Source organism: Chelonia mydas, chromosome 10 (assembly GCF_015237465.2).
Source record: "Chelonia mydas isolate rCheMyd1 chromosome 10, rCheMyd1.pri.v2, whole genome shotgun sequence".
Taxonomy (NCBI): domain Eukaryota; kingdom Metazoa; phylum Chordata; order Testudines; family Cheloniidae; genus Chelonia; species Chelonia mydas.
In genome coordinates this window covers 79,114,173-79,137,874 of record NC_051250.2, presented here as the reverse complement: position 1 = coordinate 79,137,874, position 23,702 = coordinate 79,114,173, and the positions used below count along the sequence as shown (strand labels likewise).

The window sequence follows — 23,702 nt, the reverse complement described above, 5'->3', positions numbered from 1 at the left end:
AATGTAACTCACTATCATACGTATGGTAGCACGTTATGCTCACTTTGCCCTCGTGTAAATTCCCATATAGGTAAAGGCCATGGAGAATCAGGTGATCAAAGGTAAATTTGCATGCACAATTACCAGAGAGTTGTAGGCTTTATCATTCTAATTCTGTATGGAAAATATGTGCATTCATTTTGAACATCTGAAAGAATTTGTTCCAATAAAAAAAGGAGGCATTACACTGGAGCTTTGCAAGAAAATATGAAGGCTTGGCAGGTATGAGAGCACGTTGCAGAGCCTTGCCTTCCACTGAGCTCCGTTAGCTTTTTAAAAAATCTGTGCTTATAAAAAGAACAAAGTCCATGACATTTGAGGGAGTGGAGGACCCGCAGAGAGAACGGATATAGCATTTGAACATAAATTGGGCATTTATGGTATCTTCTCGGCCAACTCTGTTCCAGTATTTTATTCCCAAAGGCCCTATTTACAGTCCGGATGTCAACCACAGTACCAATAACTGCATGCACAAAAATGGATTGTGTCAGTAGGCTCACGTTTGATATGGACAAACAAACCCACGCTTGCCTTCCTCCATGTGTATCGTGGAGAAAGACTGTAAATCTGTCATTCCCCTGTTAGAATCCCACATGCACTCTGAAGTCCAAAACATTCACAGAAAGGGAGCTGACTGTGTGCACTATTTGCATTAATTAGGCCCTGCACTCCTATCTTTGTTTGAATGCAGCCCATATTTGTGTATTTCTCTTGTAAAGCAGTAACCATTTTAACCAGAGATGTGTCTTTGCTTTTCAGCCACAGCTTTTACAAACTAAGGGACAGATTCAGCAACTCTTATTCACGAGGGTAACTCCAACATCAACAGGATGTCTTGGGTAAGGATTACTTACGTGAGTAAGGACTGTAGGCCCTCATATGTTTAACTACCTTGTGTTCATATATTTTAGCACTAATTCCAAGAGCAAATAATCTGATAAACAGTATTTATTTAAATGCCACAGAGAACCTGAGAAGAAGGGGACTGATGGTTTACAGGGAAGCACTTGCTAAACACAAAGAAAGAAGTCTCTGAACGTTTAAATATTCACGGCCCAATATTCAAACACACTTACTTGGCCATTTGCAAGGGCAAACACTTGGTCTGATCACATCATTGCTTGCAGTGAATGTGCTGACTGGGTACACAATTTGTGCATGCATGCATACATTTCTAATAATAAGGACCCAGACTAAATGCTGACACTAGAACTTCTGACTGCAAGGAAAGGTGGAAGGCCAGTGGTCAGTGCTCCTCTCTTCTGCTTACTAGTGTCTAGCAGCAGGTGCTCTGGGGCACGGGAGTGCATGGTGAACCTTTTTCCAGTGGGTTTAAGGCATGTTATACAGTGTGGACCACCTTGAAGAATCCAAACTGCATCTGTCCTGCCCTATCAGAAAGCCTCCAACCACAATCTACTCACCAGCACTCAAAAGAGAAGCCTAGATATAAAAATGGCCCCAAAACCACAATCCTCTACATGTTATAGCGTAACAAATAAATATGCACTATAATGACATTTAAAAATATAGGGTCAGATGCCAAGGCCCTTAGTCAGGGAACTCGCTGGTGGCATAAGAACTAAGTAAAAGTCTCAGGATTTGACCCAGAAAGCTACAGGAAATGGCCAAAGATGACCCACCTGCATCCATGCTGTGGTTCATCTGATGGTCACTGGTTTCTCCATCCTCACTCAGATAACCTGGAGGTGGTGTCTCTGGAAATCAGGAGATTAAGTTGTCATTAGAGTTGATTGCAGAGTTCATACATTATCAAAATTAATTTCTCTGACCTCTGTTCATAGCAGACCAATGAAATACTTTATCAAAGGGGAGGGAACACAAGAAGGTGAGTGGAGGCCTTTTTACGGTAACGGAGCAGATGGTCAGGATTTTAGTTTCAGAAAAAATTTCACAATGATTTTGCAGTTTTCCTTCCTCCTGTTTTTCTCTTTTCTGAATTGCACCTTCCTGGACTGCCAGTATAGCTGAGCTGTAGGTCTATAACACACCCTTATGCAGTTATACAGTAAGATACGCTAAATAGCTTTTTCAAAGTCACAAAAGCTTATCCAAATGTGAAATGGCTAAATTTTGTCTGAATATGAATTTGTTTTCAGAAAGTTCTCAACACTAGACTCTACAATGTATTTTAAATCATCCCACCGAGGGGGCAGAACAGAATGTACAGCAAAACATTTAAGCAGCACTGCGTGTGTTTTTGGCTGATAACAACGTTGGTTAATATACCACTGTGCTAAAATCAGAGATTAAGAATGGGTTCTGTTTACCTCCAGATCTGAACACAATCTGGTTCAGTCAGTTACGGAGCCCAGGAATTCTAAAGGTTAATGAGGAGGGTAATGACGAAATGGAGAAAAACAGAGCTCAGCCAATGCGCCACATAACCCTTGGGGTCTAATATTAAACCTACAGGACATATGTATCAGTCATTTACTGGACAATAGATCCTTTCTTCACCCCCTTTGTTTGCTAGATGAAGGCCATACAGTACCTGGAATGTAGTTGCTTTGTGGCTCAATACCTGCCGGGAAGTTAGTGTTCTCTGGAATGGAATGACTATAATCATCTAATGGCGGGAACTCTGCTGGAATCTCTGTGTGCCTCGGTACCAGCACTGGAGGTAAAACTGACCACATGGAAAGAAAACAGAGCAGGACAGTGACATTAGCAGCAAGTTTATAACATGTCACCTTACATTGAACCAACATGAAATACTGGAAAATGAGGAGAAACCCACTTCTTGGAATAACACTCTCACAAATGCAGATAACTCCAATTACCATGTAAGTGGCTCCAGGAAAGGCTAGTGGTGAAATATTACTGTCTATTAGTAAGTGCTGACAAGATGTTTGGTGCTGTATATGACACAGAAATAAAGACAATCCCTGCCCTGAGATACTAGCAATCTAAGAGAGACAAGATACAGCGAGACAGAAAAAGAAAATTCTAAGTTAAAGCAGTTATACTCTTGGTCTCTGTATAGAAATCTAGGGCTGTTCTGCTGACTGACACCGAAAGATAGCAGCTAGGTCCTATTAGCTACAACTATGGATATAAGAGTGTTTAAATCTCTAGGAGGCACAGGGAGCAATCCTTAGAAACAGCTACTCTCATCAGCAAAATCTGGCAGGAACTTTATTGTTATTTAAGTAAGTACAGAACACCCCTGGAAGAGAATTAAAGTTTGGACCCTATCTATATGCACACACAAATAATATGTTTGGAGCTTGGCAGGAATGCAACCTGCGTAAACTTAGATTTTGTTGATTTGTGTGTGCTGAACTTTCCTTCTCCATAAATAAAGCTGTAGATAGATGCATTATTTCACCACAAGAAGTGGGAGGGAGTCAGGGAGGGGGTAGCTAATAATAGAAACCTTTTGGTTTTAAAACACCACTCATGCTATTTTTATTTTGTCCTGAAACTTTAAATAGGCTCCTGCCCTTGCATGGAGAAGCTGAAATATCCAGAATGTCCACAATACCTGGTGTCTCCACTCTTTGGTAGTGATAGGGGTTGACACAGACTTCATCTTTCTTCATGTTAAAGGCATACTCGCACATCTCCATGGCACGCAGCTCATGGTGGCTATGAAGGTCTGGCCAACGCCATAGCCGGCAGTAGATCACATGGGGAAGCCCTTTACGGTGGGATACTTGCAACCGGCCATCTAGTGATCTGCATTAAGAAAATAATGATGATAATGAACATCCGTGTGTTTTGCTTTTCCTCACCTCAGAGATGTACAGCATTAAAGAAAACCAACAAAAGTCGACAACCGGCCTGGAACTAATGTATATGTAAAAATACACACAGATTATTGACCAGGCTCTGGCAAGTACTGTGCAAAGGTACCCAGCAGGAAGGTTGCAGCTAGCAGCAGAAGAATGAAAGCTGCCCTGATCTGGCTCTCCTCAAAATCCACAGGCCACTTCTCTGCAACAGGAGCTGCAAAGAAGTATTCTGGGACAAGGCCTAGATATGTAAGGAAGTCTAGGGATGTGTCAGTTTCTCTGACTCAGAAATGGCTTTATTTATTAACAGCCCTGGGGCAGATCATTCATGCTCCTGGCGGGAACTAATTTGGGGGAGGCTGCTGCCTACCAGAATACAGCACATGAATGGTGCTTCTGAAGCATGCTTACTTGCCCTATTGAAGGGACTCTGGATAGCTCTAAGAATTTGGCCCTACACATGTAAAGACCATATGTTTTAAAAACATGTTAATGAAAGGTTATAACTTTTAAAAAAACATAAAAAGACATTGTAGTCTATTGCATTGTAATCATCCACAATGAAGATGCAGAATAAAATTAATACAGGCACTCACATTTTTAAATGGCAACAAAAAATGACTGTATGCCAATTTCCCACACTTAAGATGCCTAATTAAAAAGGGAGTGGGAAAATGAAATCAGAAGACCTACTCCACAGTCTGTAGGTAAGAACATGAAGCCTCTATGTTTAGGGTTTTTTAAAAATTATTATTCCTACACTGCATTGACCCCAAAAATCTATAAACAAACAGAATTGTTTTCCCACTAAATCTTCTGTCTGGGTTTAGGCAGTAGTGATCTCCCCCCACCCCCCAAAAAGAGTTATAAACTAGTCTAAAAAAAAAAAAGGGTGGAGAATGGCAGTCCAACAAGACTCTTCCCAACAGAAGAGCTAGGGGGACTGTTATAACATACACACACCTCTTGTAAACATCTTTATAACAAAGAGTGATGTGACTAATACTGGCTATAGCTGACGTGCACTTCATTTAGCAAGGAAGCAGAGCTCACAGGTTGCAAGAAACTGTATGCAGAAAGCATATAAGGAATCTGTACCACCGAGGGGCCTGCTCTCACAGGTTATAAAAACACCCAAAACCTGTGATTATGTTACAGCCCTGAAATATGGCTTAGAGCCCATGGGGTTTATTTATAGTATACACACATTTCTTTATGGTGCTCCTCTGTTATTATTTATGGATCACACATTCTCTACGTGCAAAAATAGAGCAAGGGTGTATCCCACTCTTTAGATTTTTCCATGAAGGGGAGGTCAAACACTTGAATATCTGGCATATTTTCCAAATCTCCTCTCAGGCTGAGTTTTGCTGCTAACAATCTGCCCCATTCCTTCTTCAAGCATTTCAAGCAGGAAACATGATTTTCAGGTGAAAGACTCAACAGAAGAAGGCCAAATATAAAATGTTTCTGAGGAAACAGGAAGGACTTGCATGTCAGCATAAAGGGTTCTATCAAAACCCAAGTGACTGGTGACCAGAGATGGTATTCGGGCATGCTGGGGGCTTGATGGAAGAGAATTATTAGAAAGGGATTTATCCAGCAATGCCCCTCTGCCATGTACATTGGCCAAACTGGACAGTCGCTACGTAAAAGAATCAATGGACACAAATCAGACGTCAAGAATTATAACATTCAAAAACCAGTCGGAGAACACTTCAATCTCTTTGGTCACTCGATGACAGACCTAAAAGTGGCAATTCTTCAACAAAAAAACTTCAAAAACAGTCTCCAAGGAGAGACTGCTGAATTGGAATTAATTTGCAAACTGGATACAATTAACTTAGGCTTGAATAAAGACTGGGAGTGGATGTGTCATTACACAAAGTAAAATGATTTCCCCATGTTTATTCCCCCGCTCCCCCACTGTTCCTCAGACGTTCTTGTCAACTGCTGGAAATGGCCCACCTTGATTATCACTACAAAAGGTCCCCCCCTCTCCTGCTGGTAATAGCTCACCTTGCCTGATCATTCTTGTTACAGTGTGTATGGTAACACCCATTGTTTCATGTTCTTTGTGTATATAAATCTGCCCACTGTATTTTCCACTGCATGCATCCGATGAAGTGAGCTGTAGCTCATGAAAGCTTATGCTCAAATAAATTTGTTAGTCTCTAAGGTGCCACAAGTACTCCTTTTCTTTTTCCAGATTCTAGAGCAACGAGTTCAACAAAATCTACATTACCTAAAGTTATAGGGTCTGACCAGGTTTCCAGTGAGATAAATGGGAGCTTTGGCATTTATTTCATTGGGAGCAGGATTAGATCTTTATTCTCCATCTACTAGTTGATGATAACGTGGAAAATTTCTAAGTCAATATCAACAGGTTCAAAATAATTATTTTCGTACAGAAGGAGTCTATTTATTAAAGTTAAGCAAAGAAACAAGGAATTAAATCAGACCACTTTTTTTCCCACTTCCTTGATACTGACAATGTATAAAAAGTCAATGTCTGCTACGAAGGACAAAGTTATTTAGTGTAATTCACCACATCTGGATGGGGGCAAAGGACAGAGGGGGGAAAAAAGCACGTAGATTATCCCAATCATCCAGAGTCCCACAGAAAGCATAATCCTGACACACTTTCCAACAAGTCCCAATCACTGTTGCCATCACAGCAGCACAGACAGATTTAGATTGACATTAATAGCTGTCTGCTGTACAAACTGAAGGGGAAAGTTAATCCATCTGTTTCCTCATGTGTCTTAGCTTCTTCAGCAAGCTTTCAAAGAAAGAGAGAAGGTCTAACACAGAGCATGCACCAACTGGTGAATGACTGGTGAACAAGGATCATTCTCCTATACATTTGTCAGGATGGGACAGACTTTTTATACCTACAAGGAGAATTCTTCAATCAGTTGAAGGGAAGATTAATCTCCTCCCAGTACTCCACGTACCCTTGGTAAAAGGTGCTGAGGGAGATAGGGGGAGGGGAGGTGAAGCAATGCAAATGAGTTGGCCTTGTATGTCTTACTCATTTCCTGGATGCCATGTGAGAACACATGCAAACTTTCACAGAGTTTCCAAATATCCAACAAGAACAGCCAACAAAAATCCAGGAAAGCTGTGTCAGTCCCTGTTGCTTTCCCTGTCTGTACTTATGTTCCCATTGTGGCAGTAGAGCATGTGGTATACAAGAGAGGATGAAGATGCAGGGAAGAGGTTAATTTTATTTATTTATTTTTAAATCAAGTATCCTTTACCCCATACATGGGCCACTGGATTTTATCACATGTTAAATGAGATACACACTTGTGTATCATTACATGCACAGGTTTCAGAGTAATAGCCGTGTTAGTCTGTATTCGCAAAAAGAAAAGGAGTACTTGTGCCACCTTAGAGACTTTGTGAAGAGAGTGGTCACTTTGGATGGGCTATTACCAGCAAGAGAGTGAGTTTGTCTGTGGGGGGGCAAAGGGTGAGAAAACGTGGATTTGTGCTGGAAATGGCCCATCTTGATGATCACTTTAGATAAGCTATTACCAGCAGGAGAGTGGGGTGGGAGGAGGTATTGTTTCATGGTGTCTGTGTATATAATAATGTCTTCTGCAATTTCCACAGTATGCATCCGATGAAGTGAGCTGTAGCTCACGAAAGCTCATGCTCAAATAAATTGGTTAGTCTCTAAGGTGCCACCAGTACTCCTTTTCTTATTACATGCACAGTGACTGGTAGAGGGATTGAACCTGGAACCAAAAGCCTTAGCCTTTGCTATCTGACTAAATGAGTAAGTCTGCCAGATAACACTAAGGCTTTGTCTATGCTTCCGGGGTAAGTCGACCTAAGTTACGCTACTCCAGCTATGTGAATAACGTAGCTGGAGTTGACATAGCTTAGGTCAACTTACCGGGGTGTCTACACTACACTGCATCGATGGGAGACGCTCTCTCATCGATAGAGTGACCAGACAGCAAGTGTGAGTATAGCTCCATTGTGAGTATGTGAAACAACAACAACAGGTTAAAAACAGTTAATTCACAGTGACTTCTTCTGAAGTTCCATATTTTTGTTAGATATTATGCAAGCTGTAGAAAGTGTGTTTGGTATCTGAAGTTACTTGCAATGTGAGTGCTATTTCTGTGATAGGAAAGGAGGAGAGATGGACCAGTCAAGGGTCTTATCTAAGGAAAACCTTTTGAAACAGAGCAGAATACATTTTATTTCAAAACATAGTAATAATGAAAGGCGACAGAGGGAGAATTAAGATTGCACAAAACACTCTTATGGGTTAATTATATTTTCATTCTTGTGAAATCTCTCCTCAGCCCTCTCTGTAAAGGGATTTGGGATAAGACAGCCCCACTTATGTCTTCTTGGGAAGAACTCCAGCTGGGTGGGAGGGCAGCCTTGCTTCTTCTGTTGCCCCATCTAAATTCCCCTAAAACAGCTGATACTGGACACGGTCTGAGACAGGATACCAAACTAGAGGGACTGATCCAGCATGCCAATTCCTATTTTCTTATGACTGAGGGGTTTACTGGGCTATAAACATGTTGTTCAGTAAGCTACCACAATCTGCTTAGCACCTCACCAGGTGATGCACTGGAATGGTCCAAATAACAGTCATTCAATTAAATCCTTCTGCACTGGTCTAAAGAAATATACCTTTGGCTTCCATTTTGTTTGTCTCTAGTTTATTATTTATTACTAGTTTTTGGCAGCACCCATAGCGTGCTAGGTGCTGTGCAAACATAAAAGAAGGCATGAACCCTGCACGATAGGATAGAGGCAAGTCTCACTACCAAAAGAAGCAGGACTGAGGAGACTATTATATCTTCCCCTCAGTGCTTGGATGATACTATGATGCATGGTGGGGAAGTGTTACATTTGTGACCCAGACGGGAGGAGTTAATCATTAGGATTTCTATCCTCCTGTGACAGGTTTCAGAGTAACAGCCGTGTTAGTCTGTATTCGCAAAAAGAAAAGGAGTACTTGTGGCACCACATGCCCTGTATGAGTCTTCTCCCTGTGCTACTTTCATCCCATTCAAATGCACCAGGACACAGATAATGCTATAATACATCCTCAAGCATTTCTCAAAGATGCTCCCTTCTGTAAAAGGGTTGGAAGAAACACATGGTGCCAACCAGCAGAAGCAGATGTCAATGACTAGAAAAAGGCAGTGGCTTTTGGAACAGCTAACTGCAATAACACAAAGCCTTTTGTTTAGCTTGCTTATTTAACAATGCTTTCCAGCATAGGAGGTCTGCAGCCTGAGGCATTCCTGGTTTGTACTAAGTAGAGTTCTGCTTGGTTGATATGGAAGGATATTTAGAGGCTGAAGCACTGAAACCGAGGCAGTAACTGGAACATGGGAGCCTGATTACCATACGCAACAGAAGTTTACTGACAACCCAAGTAAGCAGATCTCTCTCTCTCACACACACACGTACACACACACACACACACGCGTGCGCGATCTCTCCACTAAGCAGGTGCCAAAATCTCCCTCCCTGCATCCTCACCAGTGACCTTTCATAACCTCAACTCTAAGGCTGAGATTTTCCAAAGCTGCCTAAGGCATTTGGACATCCCGTTCCTATAAAAATGAATGGGATCTGGGCAGTCAAATCTCAACCACAGTGGCCATTGTCATGGCAAATATATTCTCAGCTGAAGTGAAGACCAGTGTCCATCGTAGCCTTTCTCCAGTTCTCTGCGAAGCTGCTCCCCCATCTTCCATTTAACCAACCTCTGTTGAGCAGCTCTCCACTTGTAGATCGACTTGACGCCAGACGGGATACAGTTCCACTCTCATGGCTACTCGACAGGATCTTCTTTCAGTGCTCAGGCTCCTTAAATGAGGTCGTAATGTTGGGTGATTTTCTCCAACTGCAGTACCATTTCCTGTGGCAGGAAATGATGTTTCCTACCATTGGCTGCAGCTGAACCTGTGAAGTGTCCCAAAACTGCGTGCTGGGACTAAGCAGCAAAGGATGTGGAAACAACAGTCTCCTATGACGCAGACATTTCATAGGTGGAGCTTCATGTGGTTGTTCCGGGCCGTTGCCCAAGAGCAGCACATTTGGGTTTACCCAACACAGCCAGTGTGTATTCAGAGGCAGCAATATAAGAATAAGTGAACGTGATACATGTGAACGTGAGAATGGACTGAGATGTTTCCCCCATGGACCATATCAGTCATCTAATAATCAGTCATAGGTGGTAAAATACCAAATGAGATCTAGATTCCAGAATACACTCATTACATTTGTATGCTTGAAGAAGAGCATAAGTTACAGTCAACACAACTGCCCAGCAGCATCAACAGAAGTAATATTTTAGACTACACAGATTTAAGAATGACCCCATCCTTATGTTGTTCAGACTCCCTTTTGTTACATAACTGAGAAAGTCTACTGGACTCAAGAAAGTGTTACTTCAAACTGTATCCAAGCTATTTGCTGCCCAAAGAGTACAGGGCAGTAATGAGAAAACACTAAAGAAAACACCTAAAGCAAATATTTTTCACATCCCGCTATAGCTTTCTGCTGACTAAGCAGAGAAGTAAACTCTGCAAAAGTTGAGCAGTGAGTAGGAGAATGTTGCATTGCAGAATGGGAACTTGGTTTGGAGGACTAATGCATAAAATGTGGTTGTGCTATTAAACTGTTCTCTTCATTGTGAGATGCTGAACGCCCTCTTACCCCCTGAAGTCAATGAAAACTAAGCATGCGTCCCACCTCACAGGAGGACTCAGCACCTTTCAGGAGTGGGACCTCCGTCATTTCCACTTTTCCTCATTTAGCATTTTCAGGTTGTTCTTTAAAAAAAAAAAACAAAAAAAAACACACACACACACACACACACACACACACACCAGACTGGATTATTCAATCCTTTCCTTCAACCATCTACCATACAATTACTGGTCATGGCAAATTCAATCCCTTTAAAGCAACCAAAAGTCAGCAGTGCTTAGTACTACACATGATGCACAGTTGTAGTGAGATTACTATCAGGGTGGCTAAATTCAAAATTTGGCTTACCTTAAATCCATCCTACACAACACTCCCCCTCCTTGCCACACATACTCTAATTTGCAAAGTGCATAACACTTTTATATCCATTCCCCTCATTTTCCAAAAAAGCCAAATGCTTCAATACTCCTTACAACAAATAAATACAAACCAAATCTAACTGCCAAACTGTACAATAACAAACCAGTGTGCATGCGGAATGAAAGGGTAAGGATGGAAAAAGAAAATTGAAGAAAAATTATTTAAGTCCCAAGCTTCCAAGGGGTTCTTATTAAAAACAGCGAGCAGAAGTCTGTTTTTAAAATGACAAGTGGCTTGTCAGTATGCTTTTAAAATGCACCATTACCAAGAATTATATCTACAGGTTGTGTTTTTCTATTAAGCACCAAATGTGATAAGTAGCTCCTTACTGACCACACACCTGGTGTACTCCAGGAAAGCAAGCATTTATTCACAAAAATCTGGCTTTTGTTTGCAGAGAACTGAAATATCCATAGAGTTTCACAGAAAAGTTGGATAAAATCTCAGCTTTCCCTGAATACTGGCCAAATGAGCAACACTGAATGAAAAATGACCCATGCAGCACATTTGTAATTCAAAAGTTGATCCCTTGCCATTTCTTTCTCCTCAACATGTGATTCATCTTAACAATGATATTACTCAATTTCTAGAAATGGGAGTAAACGTATTCTGTTAAGGGTTGCAATGTTGATATATTATGTGTGCACAAGCATATAGGAATCCAATACTAAATTAATACTGCTTCTACTTAGCACTTCTGACTACCTGACAAATATATAATTAATCCTTATCACATCTTTGTGGGGAAATTACATATTTGATAGTCCCATTTCAAAGATGTGAAAACTGAAATGATGGAAGTTAAGTGATTTTCCCAAGGCCAAATATGAGTCAGTGTCAGAGCCAGTATTAGCTCTCAGGAATTCCTTAAACTCAGTGCTGTCCCAAGATCACAGCTCTCTTTCTATAACTCAGAGTTATTTCATCCTGGTAACCATCTCTCTTCTCTGCACCTGTGTATATCTAAAGGCATGTCTGCATGCACAGCACTGCAGCGGCACAGCGGCACCAATATAGCGTGTCTAGTGAAGACACTCCATTCTGACAGGACAGAGCTCTCCCATTGGCATAATAAAACCACCTCCATGAACAGCAGAAGCCATGTCGGTGGGAGAAGCTCTCCTGCTGACCTAGCACTATGCACACGAGCGCTTATGTCAGCATAACTTATGTCACTCAAGGGGTAGTTTATTCACACACTGAGCAACATAAGCTATGCCAACATAAGCTGTAGTGTAGCCATAGCCTAAGAAATTCCCGTTCCTCTTGCTCTTCCCACTGAACATTCCCTCCTTCTGAATCAGAAAAAATATCCAAGGGGTAAATCCAGACCCACTCATCTGACACTTCATATACATTGTTGATCTGTTAAATGTTCTTTAGGTACTAAGCCTCTGAACATTACCAGTCCTTTTAAATTTGCTGCAAAAGGCAGCAGAACCAGTGCAGTTAATGGTGTGAGGTGGTGGCAGGTGACCAGGGGCAGCTCTACTAATTTTGCCACCCCAAGCAGTCGCCACCAAATTGCCACCACCGCAACAGCGGCGAAGCTGCCGCCAAATTGCCGCTCCCCCCCCCCCCCCCCCCCCGGAAGAGCACCCAAAAGCCGCCGCGGGACACAGACTGCTGCCCCATTCTCAATGCCGTCCCAAGCACCTGCTTAGAAAGCTGGTGCCTGGAGCCGGCCCTGCGGGTGACACAGTCTAGAGCCCCCACAGGATTACTGCCCCTTCGGGCTGTCACTGTGCAGTTTTCTGTGGGTCTTAATTCATCTCACTGTACAGCAGAGGTGGGCAAACTACGGCCCGCAGGCCACATCCGGCCCATGGGACCGTCCTGCCTGGCCCCTCTCTCGACCGGGGAGGGTAGTCCCCGGCCCCTCCCCCACTGTCCATCCTCTCCCGCACTCATGCGGGCACCTCCCAGGCTTTCAAATGGGGTGGATAGGGGACGGAGGCCAGGCTGTTTGCGGAGGCACAGCCTTCCCTACCCAGACTTCCATACCGTTTCGCAACCCCAATGTGGCCCTCGGGCCAAAAAGTTTGCCCACCCCTGCTTTACAGGGTCATAGCCAATGGGTGGCACAACTCAGTGTACCATCTGGCCATGAGATCCTGTGCAGAGGGAGTGCTACCTACAGGGGCTGCCATACTAGAGGCAAAGATTTTGACCTCACAGCAGTGGCAGCCTGCTTGACACTACAGACACAGTCAAGCTGGCCCTTGCATATTTTATCTCCCAGAGTCTTCATTACCCTTTGAAACGTGCTAGTCTCGATTTTTGGTATTTGGTTCTTGTTTTTTCTGGTCAACAGCTAACGCAGTAGAGCACACAAAGGTGATGTCAGCATCAGATGATGACAGCATGAGTCATTTATTAAGCTCCCAGCAATGCTAAACACTTTAGAAGGGGCCTTGGGACCATATTTTTCAATGTCCAATTTCAGATTCAGACATCAGTATGTTTTTAGGATTACCATAAACTGTCTGTCCATTGTTACTTTGTTAAGTTTCCCTCAATTCATCTTCTGTTGTGCCGATGTTTGACCACTGAGCTTCACCTACTTGTTTTCCATGCTGGCATCCATTCAACAGCCTATTCTTAATTTAATTTTATTTAAGGCTGTGGCTATATCTTGCTCATTTCACTACCTGATGGTTATATCCTAATAGTTTTTCCTCAGTACTGTTTATTAATCTCTTTATTGTTTGTGCCACTTTGGCACGCAATGTGCTACACTGGTGGCATAAGGTGACAGCCATACATACCTTTCTTTCCTTTTTAAAGTATGGATTATATGTTTATCTATTTTTCCACCTTCCTCCACTGCTAGACAGCAACATCAGTGAGACAATCTAGGGATCCAATCCTACATTCCTTAATTAGCATCTTTGGGCCTGATGCTGTATTAGGGCTGCTTAACTATGGACTCTGGCTTTGAACTTCTCAATTATTAGACCTATACTCTTCCTGGGTTGAATTCATTGTCCAGTAGAATATATACTGCAGGGAAGATTGCAGATCTCAAAATATACCATTAACCTTCAGGAATGCGGGGGACACATTTCCCAAGCAGCGCACAGAGCTGTAGACACTTGGCATCTAATGACCGCAACTGAGAACTATGCAGTTAAGCCAGCACACAATGCTTTTGAATTTGCCCCTTGCCCACTGTTTTGTAAATGGTTCTCACTTGGGGCAGCCCATGGTTGCCAGTTATTAGGAATCAAGAAAGTTAACAAACCACAAAAACTTTTCATTGCAGAAAGCAAATTTTATTTCACCCAGTAAGTGACCATTTTAAAATCTACCATGCTCTCCACAAGTAGAAATTGGCACAGAGTAGGGGAAGAAGGTGGAAATTGTGTCCAGAAATATTTAAAAGGTTCCAATTTTAGTTGTTTTCTTAAACAAAAACAAAAAACAAAAAAAAAACCCCAAGATTTTAAAATATATTTAAAATATCAAATAAAGGACAACTAAAGAAAATGCAAACACAAATTTCAGATCTCCATCTACAGTCCCTTGCATGGCTGAACTCCCCTCAGGCAAACCTGACATTTAGTACATTTTTCTAATATCTTAACTTTAGGTACAATACTTCTGAACAGCCCTGGTCCTTTTACTGTTTTGACGGTTTTTATTTACTAACCTCTGCACCAGACTCATTTAAATTTATTTGTATTTCAGCCTGATGGTAGTTGAAGTGGGGAGAACAAGACATGGCGAGAAGTTCAGTCTCTCAAAAAGACATATCCCTCTTTGAAAGCACGTTAATGAATGAGCCAAAGCTTACCATTACCACCCCAAAATCATGGGTCTAATGCCAGTCTCAAACTCCTGAAAGTATGCACTCTCACCCCAGCTGTACCAGCAGGCTTATTCTCTCAAAGGAGGCTCCAGGCATACTGATGGGTGCGTTTGCAGGCCATGAAGGAAAGTTTCATAAGGCAGGGGAATAAAATGTCAAAATGACTCAAAGCATTTTGTATAATACTTGGTGCATTCAATGCAAAAGTCTTTAAAAGGAGGGCTGTGTAATATGCCTACACAATAACACTACCTAGCTGACAAAAATTTAAGGACCAGATCTTAAGCTGCTGTAAATCAGCACGGATACAATGATTTCCAATGCTGCTATACTGATTTACACCTACTGAGGATCTGGCCCTAAAATTTCTGACTATTTAAACACCAAGTGGCAAATCTTCAGCTGGCATAAATTGTCCTAGCTCCCCTGAAGTCAATAGAACTAGGAAAATTTATGCCATCTGAGGAGATTTCCCTAAGTAGTCAGAAACAAAACAGAATACAAGGATTAATATGCATGCTAAGCACTGAAAGAAATTACTACATTGCCTAGTTTTCAACTGGTGGAGAAAATTGTTACCTCAAAAACACACATGCTGTTTAAAACAGAAAGGATGAGTGGGTGATTAGCAGTATCACTACAATTACAATTTTAAGGTCCTGGACCATTCTCCTCTACTTGTTCAATTCCCACTGTTTTCAATGGGAACTTCAAGGCTGAGAGCAGCCTACAGTTGTTAGGAACTGACTCCTCAAATAAGGGTTTGTGTTCTATCAAGCTGGAATTTATCCAACCTTTCCAGTGGAAACACTTTGGTGGTCTTGTGCAGAGAACACATGTGCTTTAGAACAGAAATAACTAAAAATGCACTATGCAACAGCCTCTATCTTTTTTGGATTAGTTTGAGGCTACCTGAGCTTTATTGGTGTTATTTTCTTTATTATGTGGTCAAAAAAAGCGTCACAGCTTTCCTTTCAGTTTGAAAAGTAGGTATTCCAAAATGTGATGTTCTGAGCCAAACTTTTTTCTTGGACTGAGTAATAGATCAAGGATAAAATTTTCAGAAGTGCCTAAATCCAATTTTCAAGAATGACTTATGCACTGAGGAGCTTATATTTAATTGAAAGTTATTGGGACTTCATCACTCAGGTGCCTTTGAAAGTTTTACCCCAAATCTCACCTTCTCTAAATTACCTTGGTTTTCAAGCAGCTTTAAAAAGCAACACAGATGTCCAACTATCTGCATAATTCATATTAACTAAAATGCATCACAAACATGGGGCTTGATCCCACTTTTGCATGTACTTAACTCTACTCATGCAAATAATCCCTTTGAGCTAATGGAACTATTCACAAGTGGAGTTACAAAAGCAACTCCCTGACCATTTTAATGGAATTAGCTTGCTTTTACAACAGTCAACAATTTACTCTTTTTACCAAATATAAAAAAAGTGATTACAGAATCTTTAAAATGAAATGACTAAGCAGTTTTCCCCCAGCAAAGCAAGAATCAGACCAGCAATTAACCACCTCTTTCTACTTTTCCAAATGAGTTTTCCCATCTTCCAGCTCACTCTGGTCTTCACCAAGTTTTAATGAATCAGTTTTGGATGAATCATTTCCTGTGTGTAGACTGCACGCTTCATCACAGAGAGGATTCTCACAGACTTCCCTCTCTGGTCAGATAAAGCAGATGATAAAGAACTCCCCCTCACTACCAAAACAAGCCTTGAAGTTTCCAAAGAGTTAAGAGCAAATGCCTACATGTATGAAAGAGCAGGGAGTGGGGAGGTGAAAAGGCCAGTTGTGTTAATTTTACAGCTCCAACTTCCTCAATTATGACTCACCATCAATGCAGGAGAAATCTAGTTTCACAAATAAATGTAAAAAAGTGCACTGTGTAAGGGGAACGCTGCAGCTCTCAGATGAAAAGTCTTGTTACGAGTCCACAAAAGTTAACCTTTTAGAATCTCTTGCTTTTGTAATTACTAGTGAGATGTGGGACTCAAGACCACAAGAGAAAAAACAAAGAATCTTTCATAATTTTTTCTCTTACAGCTAAGTATTACAGCACACTTCTAAAAGCAGGATGTTTTTAAAACTCTAGCAGATTTGGCAAAGCTCAATGTATAGTAATGAGCAAGGGTATTTTTCTTAAGAGAAGGATCTGGTAAATTCCTGGGAGAAGGAGCTGTACAGAAAGTCTATGCAGGGGTGAGGCTTGGGGAAGGTAGAGTTGAGTTTTGTGAATTATACTTGTATATGGAAACAGACTTCCTAAAAATAAGCTGATTATTCAGTACTTGGGTAGTGTTATTTTCAGGAAATAGGTGCATAAAATTTCAGCTGAAATGGACACATTTTCCACAAATAGCTGCTTTATCAAAAAATAGAAAAAGTTAACTCTGCTTACCTGAAAATTTCCTTTCCTCAAGAGATAAGGTTCACAGATAATGGGTACTTCACCCTGCTTTCAGCTTGGGGGCAGAACCACACCCTCAGTCACTGACAGCAAAGAAAGGCCCTCAGGTACCTCCCTAGTTGAGATAATTATCCTTACTATTGAAGTTCAAGTCTATTTTCCTAAATTACAGAGTCTGTGGAATATACTTAGATGAAAAAGCACAGTCATTTCTCCTACTGCAGTGCACAGGAAAGTTCCCCTAACGAAACAAACCCAAATCTTTGGATGTCAATTTCCATCTCTATTCTGTTGTCTTCAGGGTGGGCTGGATATTTGGACTTTGTTACTTGAAGAAAAGAAATTTTCAAGTATGTACACACATATTTTTCTACTCTTCATTGTGCAAAGGGTGCAGAGATCCATCCAATGGGATTTTTACAGCAGCGTGACTCCATGGTGGGCATCCAAAATCTTAAAGCTTCAGCTACTGAGTTATGTGAACATATGAGAATATCAGGCCATATCTGCACTGGAGAGCTTTTACAGTGGAACAGCTGTACCAATGCAGCTGTGCTGCTGTAAGATCTTCCATGTTGCTGCTCTATGCCAACAGAAGAGAGCCTTCCGGTCCACATAATTAAACCATCCTCAACGAGCAGCGGTAGCTATTTCCACACCGGTCCATCTGTTGGTGTAACTTATGTTGCTCACTTGTGTCATATCGACAAAAGGTGCTAGTGTAGACCTAGCCTTAGCTTTCATTGGTGGATGGGGAGGAGTCAGTTACTAGCTCTAACGATTGCAGAGAAAAAGAACGAAAATGTATCCCCTGTGTACCCTAAAGGTTCAAACAGCAGAAAGATAATAAATGTGTGGGGTTTGTTTTCTTTCAAATCTCATGATTTTTTAAACCAATCTCAATTTTGGGGGGCTCTGACTTCTGATTTTGTAACATTCGAGGTTGGCAGCTCTGTAGTTGATCTTTGTGTTAACTCCCCATTGACAGCAGTAGGAGTTCATCTGGGGCTGGAGAACAGATAAGTTCATGGAGAATATTCAGACAGACCAGATGGATGAGGTAATATCTTTTATTGGGCCAACTTCTGTTGGAGAGAGAGAGAGAAATTTCTGAACCACACACAGCTCTTCATCAGTACTCCCAGCATCATCGCAAATGCAAGATGGAACATACTGTTTGCTTAAATAGTAAGTTAGCGCATATTGTAAGGGACCATTCAAGGTAGAGTGGCCTACCTCTGTAATCATAGGGCAAATAGAGAGGGTTAATGGGTTACAGATTGTTGTAATAAGCCATAAATCCAGTGTCTCTGTTCAGTCCATGATTTTTAGTGCCTAGCAGAATAATGAATTTAAGCTCCGAAGCTCATCTTTTGGAAGTGTTGTGCAGGTTTCCTTTGAGGATGAGGACTGATTGGTCAGATGTAGACGGATTGCTCTGCGGAAAGTATTCACCCACAGGTGATATGGCATTTTTGTCTTATTTTCCAGTGTATGTCCATTTGAGACTATAGTGATTGTCTGGTTTCACCCACATAGTAGTTATGGGGGCATTTTGTGCACTGGGTGAGGTATGCTCCCTCACCAACAGAAGTTGGTCCAATAAAATATATTACCTCACTCACCTCGTCTCTCTAATATCCTGGGACCAACATGGCTACAACCACACAACATAACAATTCATGGATGATAGGCTATTAGCCAAGATAGTCAGGGACACAACCCCATGCTCTGGATGTCCTTAAATCTGTGACTGACAGAAGCTGGGATTGGATGACAGGTAGGGTGGCCAGATGTCCTGATTTTATAGGGACAGTCCCGATTTTGGGGTCTTTTTCTTATATAGGCTCCTATTACCCCCCACCCCCGTCCCAATTTTTCACACTTGATGTCTGGTCACCCTAATGACAGGGGAGGAATCACTCGGTAATTGCATTGTTCTGTTCAATCCCTCAAGTATCTGGCACTGACCATTGTTAAAAGACAGGATACTAGGCTAGATAGACCATTAATCTGACCCAGTATGGCCATTCTTATATTGTACCATACATAGCCCTGAATTTATACTTCAGCCCATGGACCATAAATTATAAATAGAATTTGACCCTCTCCCCTAAGAGTCTGACACTCGTGATATAATGTTTTTAAAGCAGCAATAAATGACATTTCATTGGGTGACAAAATGCAACAGATCAAAGAAACAAAGAAATGTTCACTTAATGTTGTGCTTTCTCTTTTATGCCACATCAGTATATCCTGGCTTATTAATGCTTAAACGCTATTGAGCCCAAACACAAGGAATTTAAGCATGAAGGGTCCTACCAACCACTACAGAGGTTACACATGTACATGAGGCAGGAAACACAGAAAGAGGCTTTCATGCTATGAAAAATTCCCCCTGCTTCTGTGGGATTGGGGGAGGGAAAAGCACCCCATCCTCAGGAGTTCAGCCCCCCCAAACTGATCCATCCTTTGAGAACTATAGGGATTCGGGGGAATGCTGCAAAAGCAAACAGTTTCTGTGTCTGCATTGCCTCAGCCCTCCCACTCCAAGTCCTCTACAGCTCCTTGGCATCCCTCCTCCTCTAAAGTCCATGCTGCCCAGGACCTCCGTAATACCCAATGCCCAGAGCCTGATTCCAAGGCATTGCGGAGAGGGAGAAAAAGAGGGAGGGAGGGAAGAAGCAGGTATATTTATGTTGACGTGGGCATTAACAACTTACTGGAAGAATTCCCATGAGGAGCCTTGACCATCTCCTTGACCCCTTCCACACACGGTATTCCTTTATCCATTGAACCCACTTACATGGCTAGGCTTCCTCAGAGTCAGCAAAGATGACTGACTATAGAAGGACTAATAAAAGCTAGAGAGGCATTCTCTCTCCCATTTCATTCTACCCTCACTTCCCTAGGCTCTAGATCCCTTGCTGCATGGTAGCAGAGGGATCAACAGGGCCACACGCTGAAATTAACAAGGAGTATTGCATAAGCATTAATGAGATGTACAGAACTGCACCATTGGGATGATCCACACCCGTCTTCCCCTTCTTGTTGGGGACAGGATACTGGACTAGATGGACATACTGGGTCAGACCAATGGTCCATCTAGCCGAGTATCCTGTCCCAGAAAGTGGCCAGTAACAGAGCTTCATGGGGAGTGCACAGAACAGCACTATTGGAGTGATCCACCCCTGTCTTCCCCTCCTTGTTTCTGGCAGTCAGAAGATTTAGGCTCAACCTTGCATCACTGACCATCTTGGTTAATAGTCATTGAAGTATTATCCTCCAGGAAGTTATCTAGTTCTTTTTTGAACCTAGTTATATTTTTGGCCATCACAACATCCCATGGCAATGAGTTCCACAGTTAATTGTGCATTGTGCGAAAAAGTACTTCCTCTTGTTTATATTAAACCTGCTCACTATTAATTTCATTGGGTGACCACTAGTTTTTGTATGTGAGAAAGGGTAAATAACACTTCTCTATTTAGTTCTGCCACACCATTCATGATTTTATAGACCTCCATAATAACCATCTCCCCCATTTGTCTATTTATTAAGCTGAACAGCTGTAATCTTTTTAGTCTCTCCACATGTGGAAGGTGTTCCATACTCCTGATAATCTTTATTGCCCTTCTCTGAACCTTTTCCAGTGTCATTATATTGTTTTTGAGAATTGCACACAGTATTCCAGGTGTGGGCACACCATAGATTTATATAGTGTTTATTTTCTATCCCTTCCCTAATAGCTGCACACTGAGCTCAGGTTTCCAGAAAACTATCCACAGTGACTCCAAGATCTTTTTCTTTAGTGGTAACAGATGTGGTGCAAGATGCAGAATTTCTCAAGCTCAGAGTAACTAATATGGGGAATGAGGCGGGCGATGAGGGGCAGGAATAATATTCTATGAAAACATCAAGGCCTGGGCATATCATTAGAAAATTAAATCCATCCTCGTAAAGGATTTTGTCTTTGCCAAGGGTGTCAGCTGATATCAGATACAAGGGATTAAGAGGGAACAAGCAACCAGAAGAGTTGAGCTCATCAGAAACAAAATATCCCATATTAACGAAAATGTCATTAGTAATTAAAACCCAGGGAAGAGCCCATTAAAAAAAAACAAATACACACACATAAAAACAACCCCCTCCCCTAGTCCCACCACAAAGAGCCACTACCCCTCCCATCCCCACCGCGCCCCTGCAGACTGACAAAGGCAAATTTTTGCTAAATTAAATGTTTTTCCAAACTTTTCCATGAGGCCTCCACACAGAACAGCTGAAAACACCAACTGCATCAAAAGTCAGACAGACATTTAAAGCAGCTTTCTTGTTGTCATCCCCTCCCTGCCAAACTAGAGGAATATCTTTTATTAGACCGATTTCTGTTTGTGTAGCTCAAAAGCTTGTCTCTCTCACCAACAGAAGTTGGTCCAATAAAATATACTACCTAACCCATCTTGTGTCTCTAAAATCCTGGGACCAACACAGTTACAACTACACTGCTTAAAACCAGAGGAATGTTATTTAATACCTGTACTGGGAACCTCACTGGATGAATGCTTCTAACCAGGACTTTCGAAAGCTTGCTGCAAAGGAGAAGGGGAAGCAGACTCACTGGTAAATATTAGTTTGTACTGAAAAAGCCAGAGCATGTTTTAAAACTGCTTTTGATTTCTGTGCCAGCTTCACATCATTCCCAGTCAAATTTGGCAGAGTGGGGAGACATGGGGGAAATGAGGATGCATGCCATAGGGAGCAACACTGACTTGGCTTGTCCAGGAAACTGGCAGCCCTACCGGCAGAATTATAAAAAAAAAGTTTAACAAAATCCCAGAAATATGGACTTTTCAATCCTCTCCCTCCCCCCAGCTTTTTAAAGCCCTTTTCCTTTGATGCCCTCCAGCCACAGCTCCATAGGAGACTGAGGGGAGTTAATACAGCTCAGAACTCTGTCCATAGCCAGTCCGACTGCCATGTGGAATTGTAGCTGGGTTGCAAGCAGATGGTGCTGTGGAGTTCAATTCGTTCATCCTCGGTTCCTCTATTCCTACTAAACAGCCCAGGCAGATCCTCCACCAACAGGGTCCCATAGAGGTGAAATTCCCATCTTAGCACAGGCAACCTTCGGGGCTTTAATGTTGGTAAAAGATGCTGGACTGACAGTCTTGGGGACTGACAGCCTATTTATCCACACAACGAGTACAGTATGGGCTGTAACAAGACAAGACTACCCTTCCACTGCCTCAACCTGAACCTGAACGGAGTACACATAGTGGTACGGGTTCAGTCTCCATCCATGTTCATTTGGCAGTCTCTACATTGACTGCCAATTACTGCCAATGGTGGTGGTTTCCACGATGTTGACCCCTGTCCTCTGGGAACTAGACACTAACCAAGCTCATTTCACAAAGAATTACCAAACTGAATTTATACTCCTTAACCATCCCCTCCTATTTACTGCTTATCCTTCAACCCTTGGGAATCACAAAATACTTTGTAAACTAAACACGTATAAGAATCAATTAATTCATTACCGAAACACAGTCAAGTCTGGGGTGGAACCTAGAAGCTGTTAAACAGCCTATAGAAACACTATGCAGCAGTTTAGGGCACAAAGTGAAGAACACAACCACTGAAACCGATTGAAGCTGGAGGGGAAACTTAGGAGGCAAAACATAATTACTTGAGATGAAATTTAGACAGGAGCCCAAGGCACAGTGTACTTCTCCTAAAAGCACCAGGAGGCACATAATGGCAACAAGCAATTAGAGCCTTATTTTTACATCTCATTTCCAGCAGCACAGTGCACTTGCTAGGTCCCTAGTTCAGCAATGACTCAGAGGGAGAGTGCCTCTTACTGAATCACCAAGACCACTTCCCTGGATGGGAAATCTCACTACCCACACCTCCCCTAAATAATGACCAAGGCTGTCGCAGCTTAATTTGAGAGATACAATGTACATGAGGGAATGCTATCTACACACACTGCTTTAATCTCTGCTCGTTTCTACATTGTTAAACGAAAAGAATTGAATTGACATATACAATTAAAACAATAGGGAAATAATGTGATGGTAGTGACAAGCTTATGCACAAATATTTGGGCAAAGAAGTCAAGACAGCTTTCCCACCCCCAGTGACTAAGCCTTTGGTCCGCACACCCACTCAACCCTCAAAAACAGCTCCATGAAACAAACTTGCTCATTCTAAAATACACACAGGGAATGACCAGTCACACCTCCTCCTCACAGCACTAAGTCTATTTACTAAGAGTCTGCACAGACTGTCTGCTTTGCAAAAAACAGAATCCAACTCTCTCTCTCTTCCCATGAGACATTAAATGCTAGAAAGGGTCCAAGTCCTTCGCCCCTTCATTTTCTTTATTCCATTCCCTAACCTCTGAGTTCACAGACTCTGCAGAATTGTTCAATTGCAGGGTGTAGTCCGAAGAAATTATGTCAAGCACCCAATGCTCCGAGGTCAGCCATGACCATGCCGGCCGGAAGGGGCATAGACGATCGAGGAAAAAGCAGGGGGGTGGATTGTTGGC

The 23,702-nt window shown here is 42.0% G+C and overlaps 1 protein-coding gene across 1 annotated transcript in view; it reads right to left on the bottom strand.

Annotated features, from left to right (window-relative positions):
• Positions 1 to 23,702, bottom strand: part of SMAD3 (SMAD family member 3) — a 104,934-nt gene that overhangs the window by 21,491 nt on the left and 59,741 nt on the right. The window contains exons 2-4 of the mRNA XM_007059496.4: positions 3,548 to 3,741; positions 2,555 to 2,689; positions 1,683 to 1,757 (exon numbers count right to left, since the gene is read on the bottom strand). Of these exons, the coding sequence (XP_007059558.1) occupies positions 1,683 to 1,757; positions 2,555 to 2,689; positions 3,548 to 3,741 (404 nt within the window). The remainder of the gene's footprint in view (positions 1 to 1,682; positions 1,758 to 2,554; positions 2,690 to 3,547; positions 3,742 to 23,702) is intronic.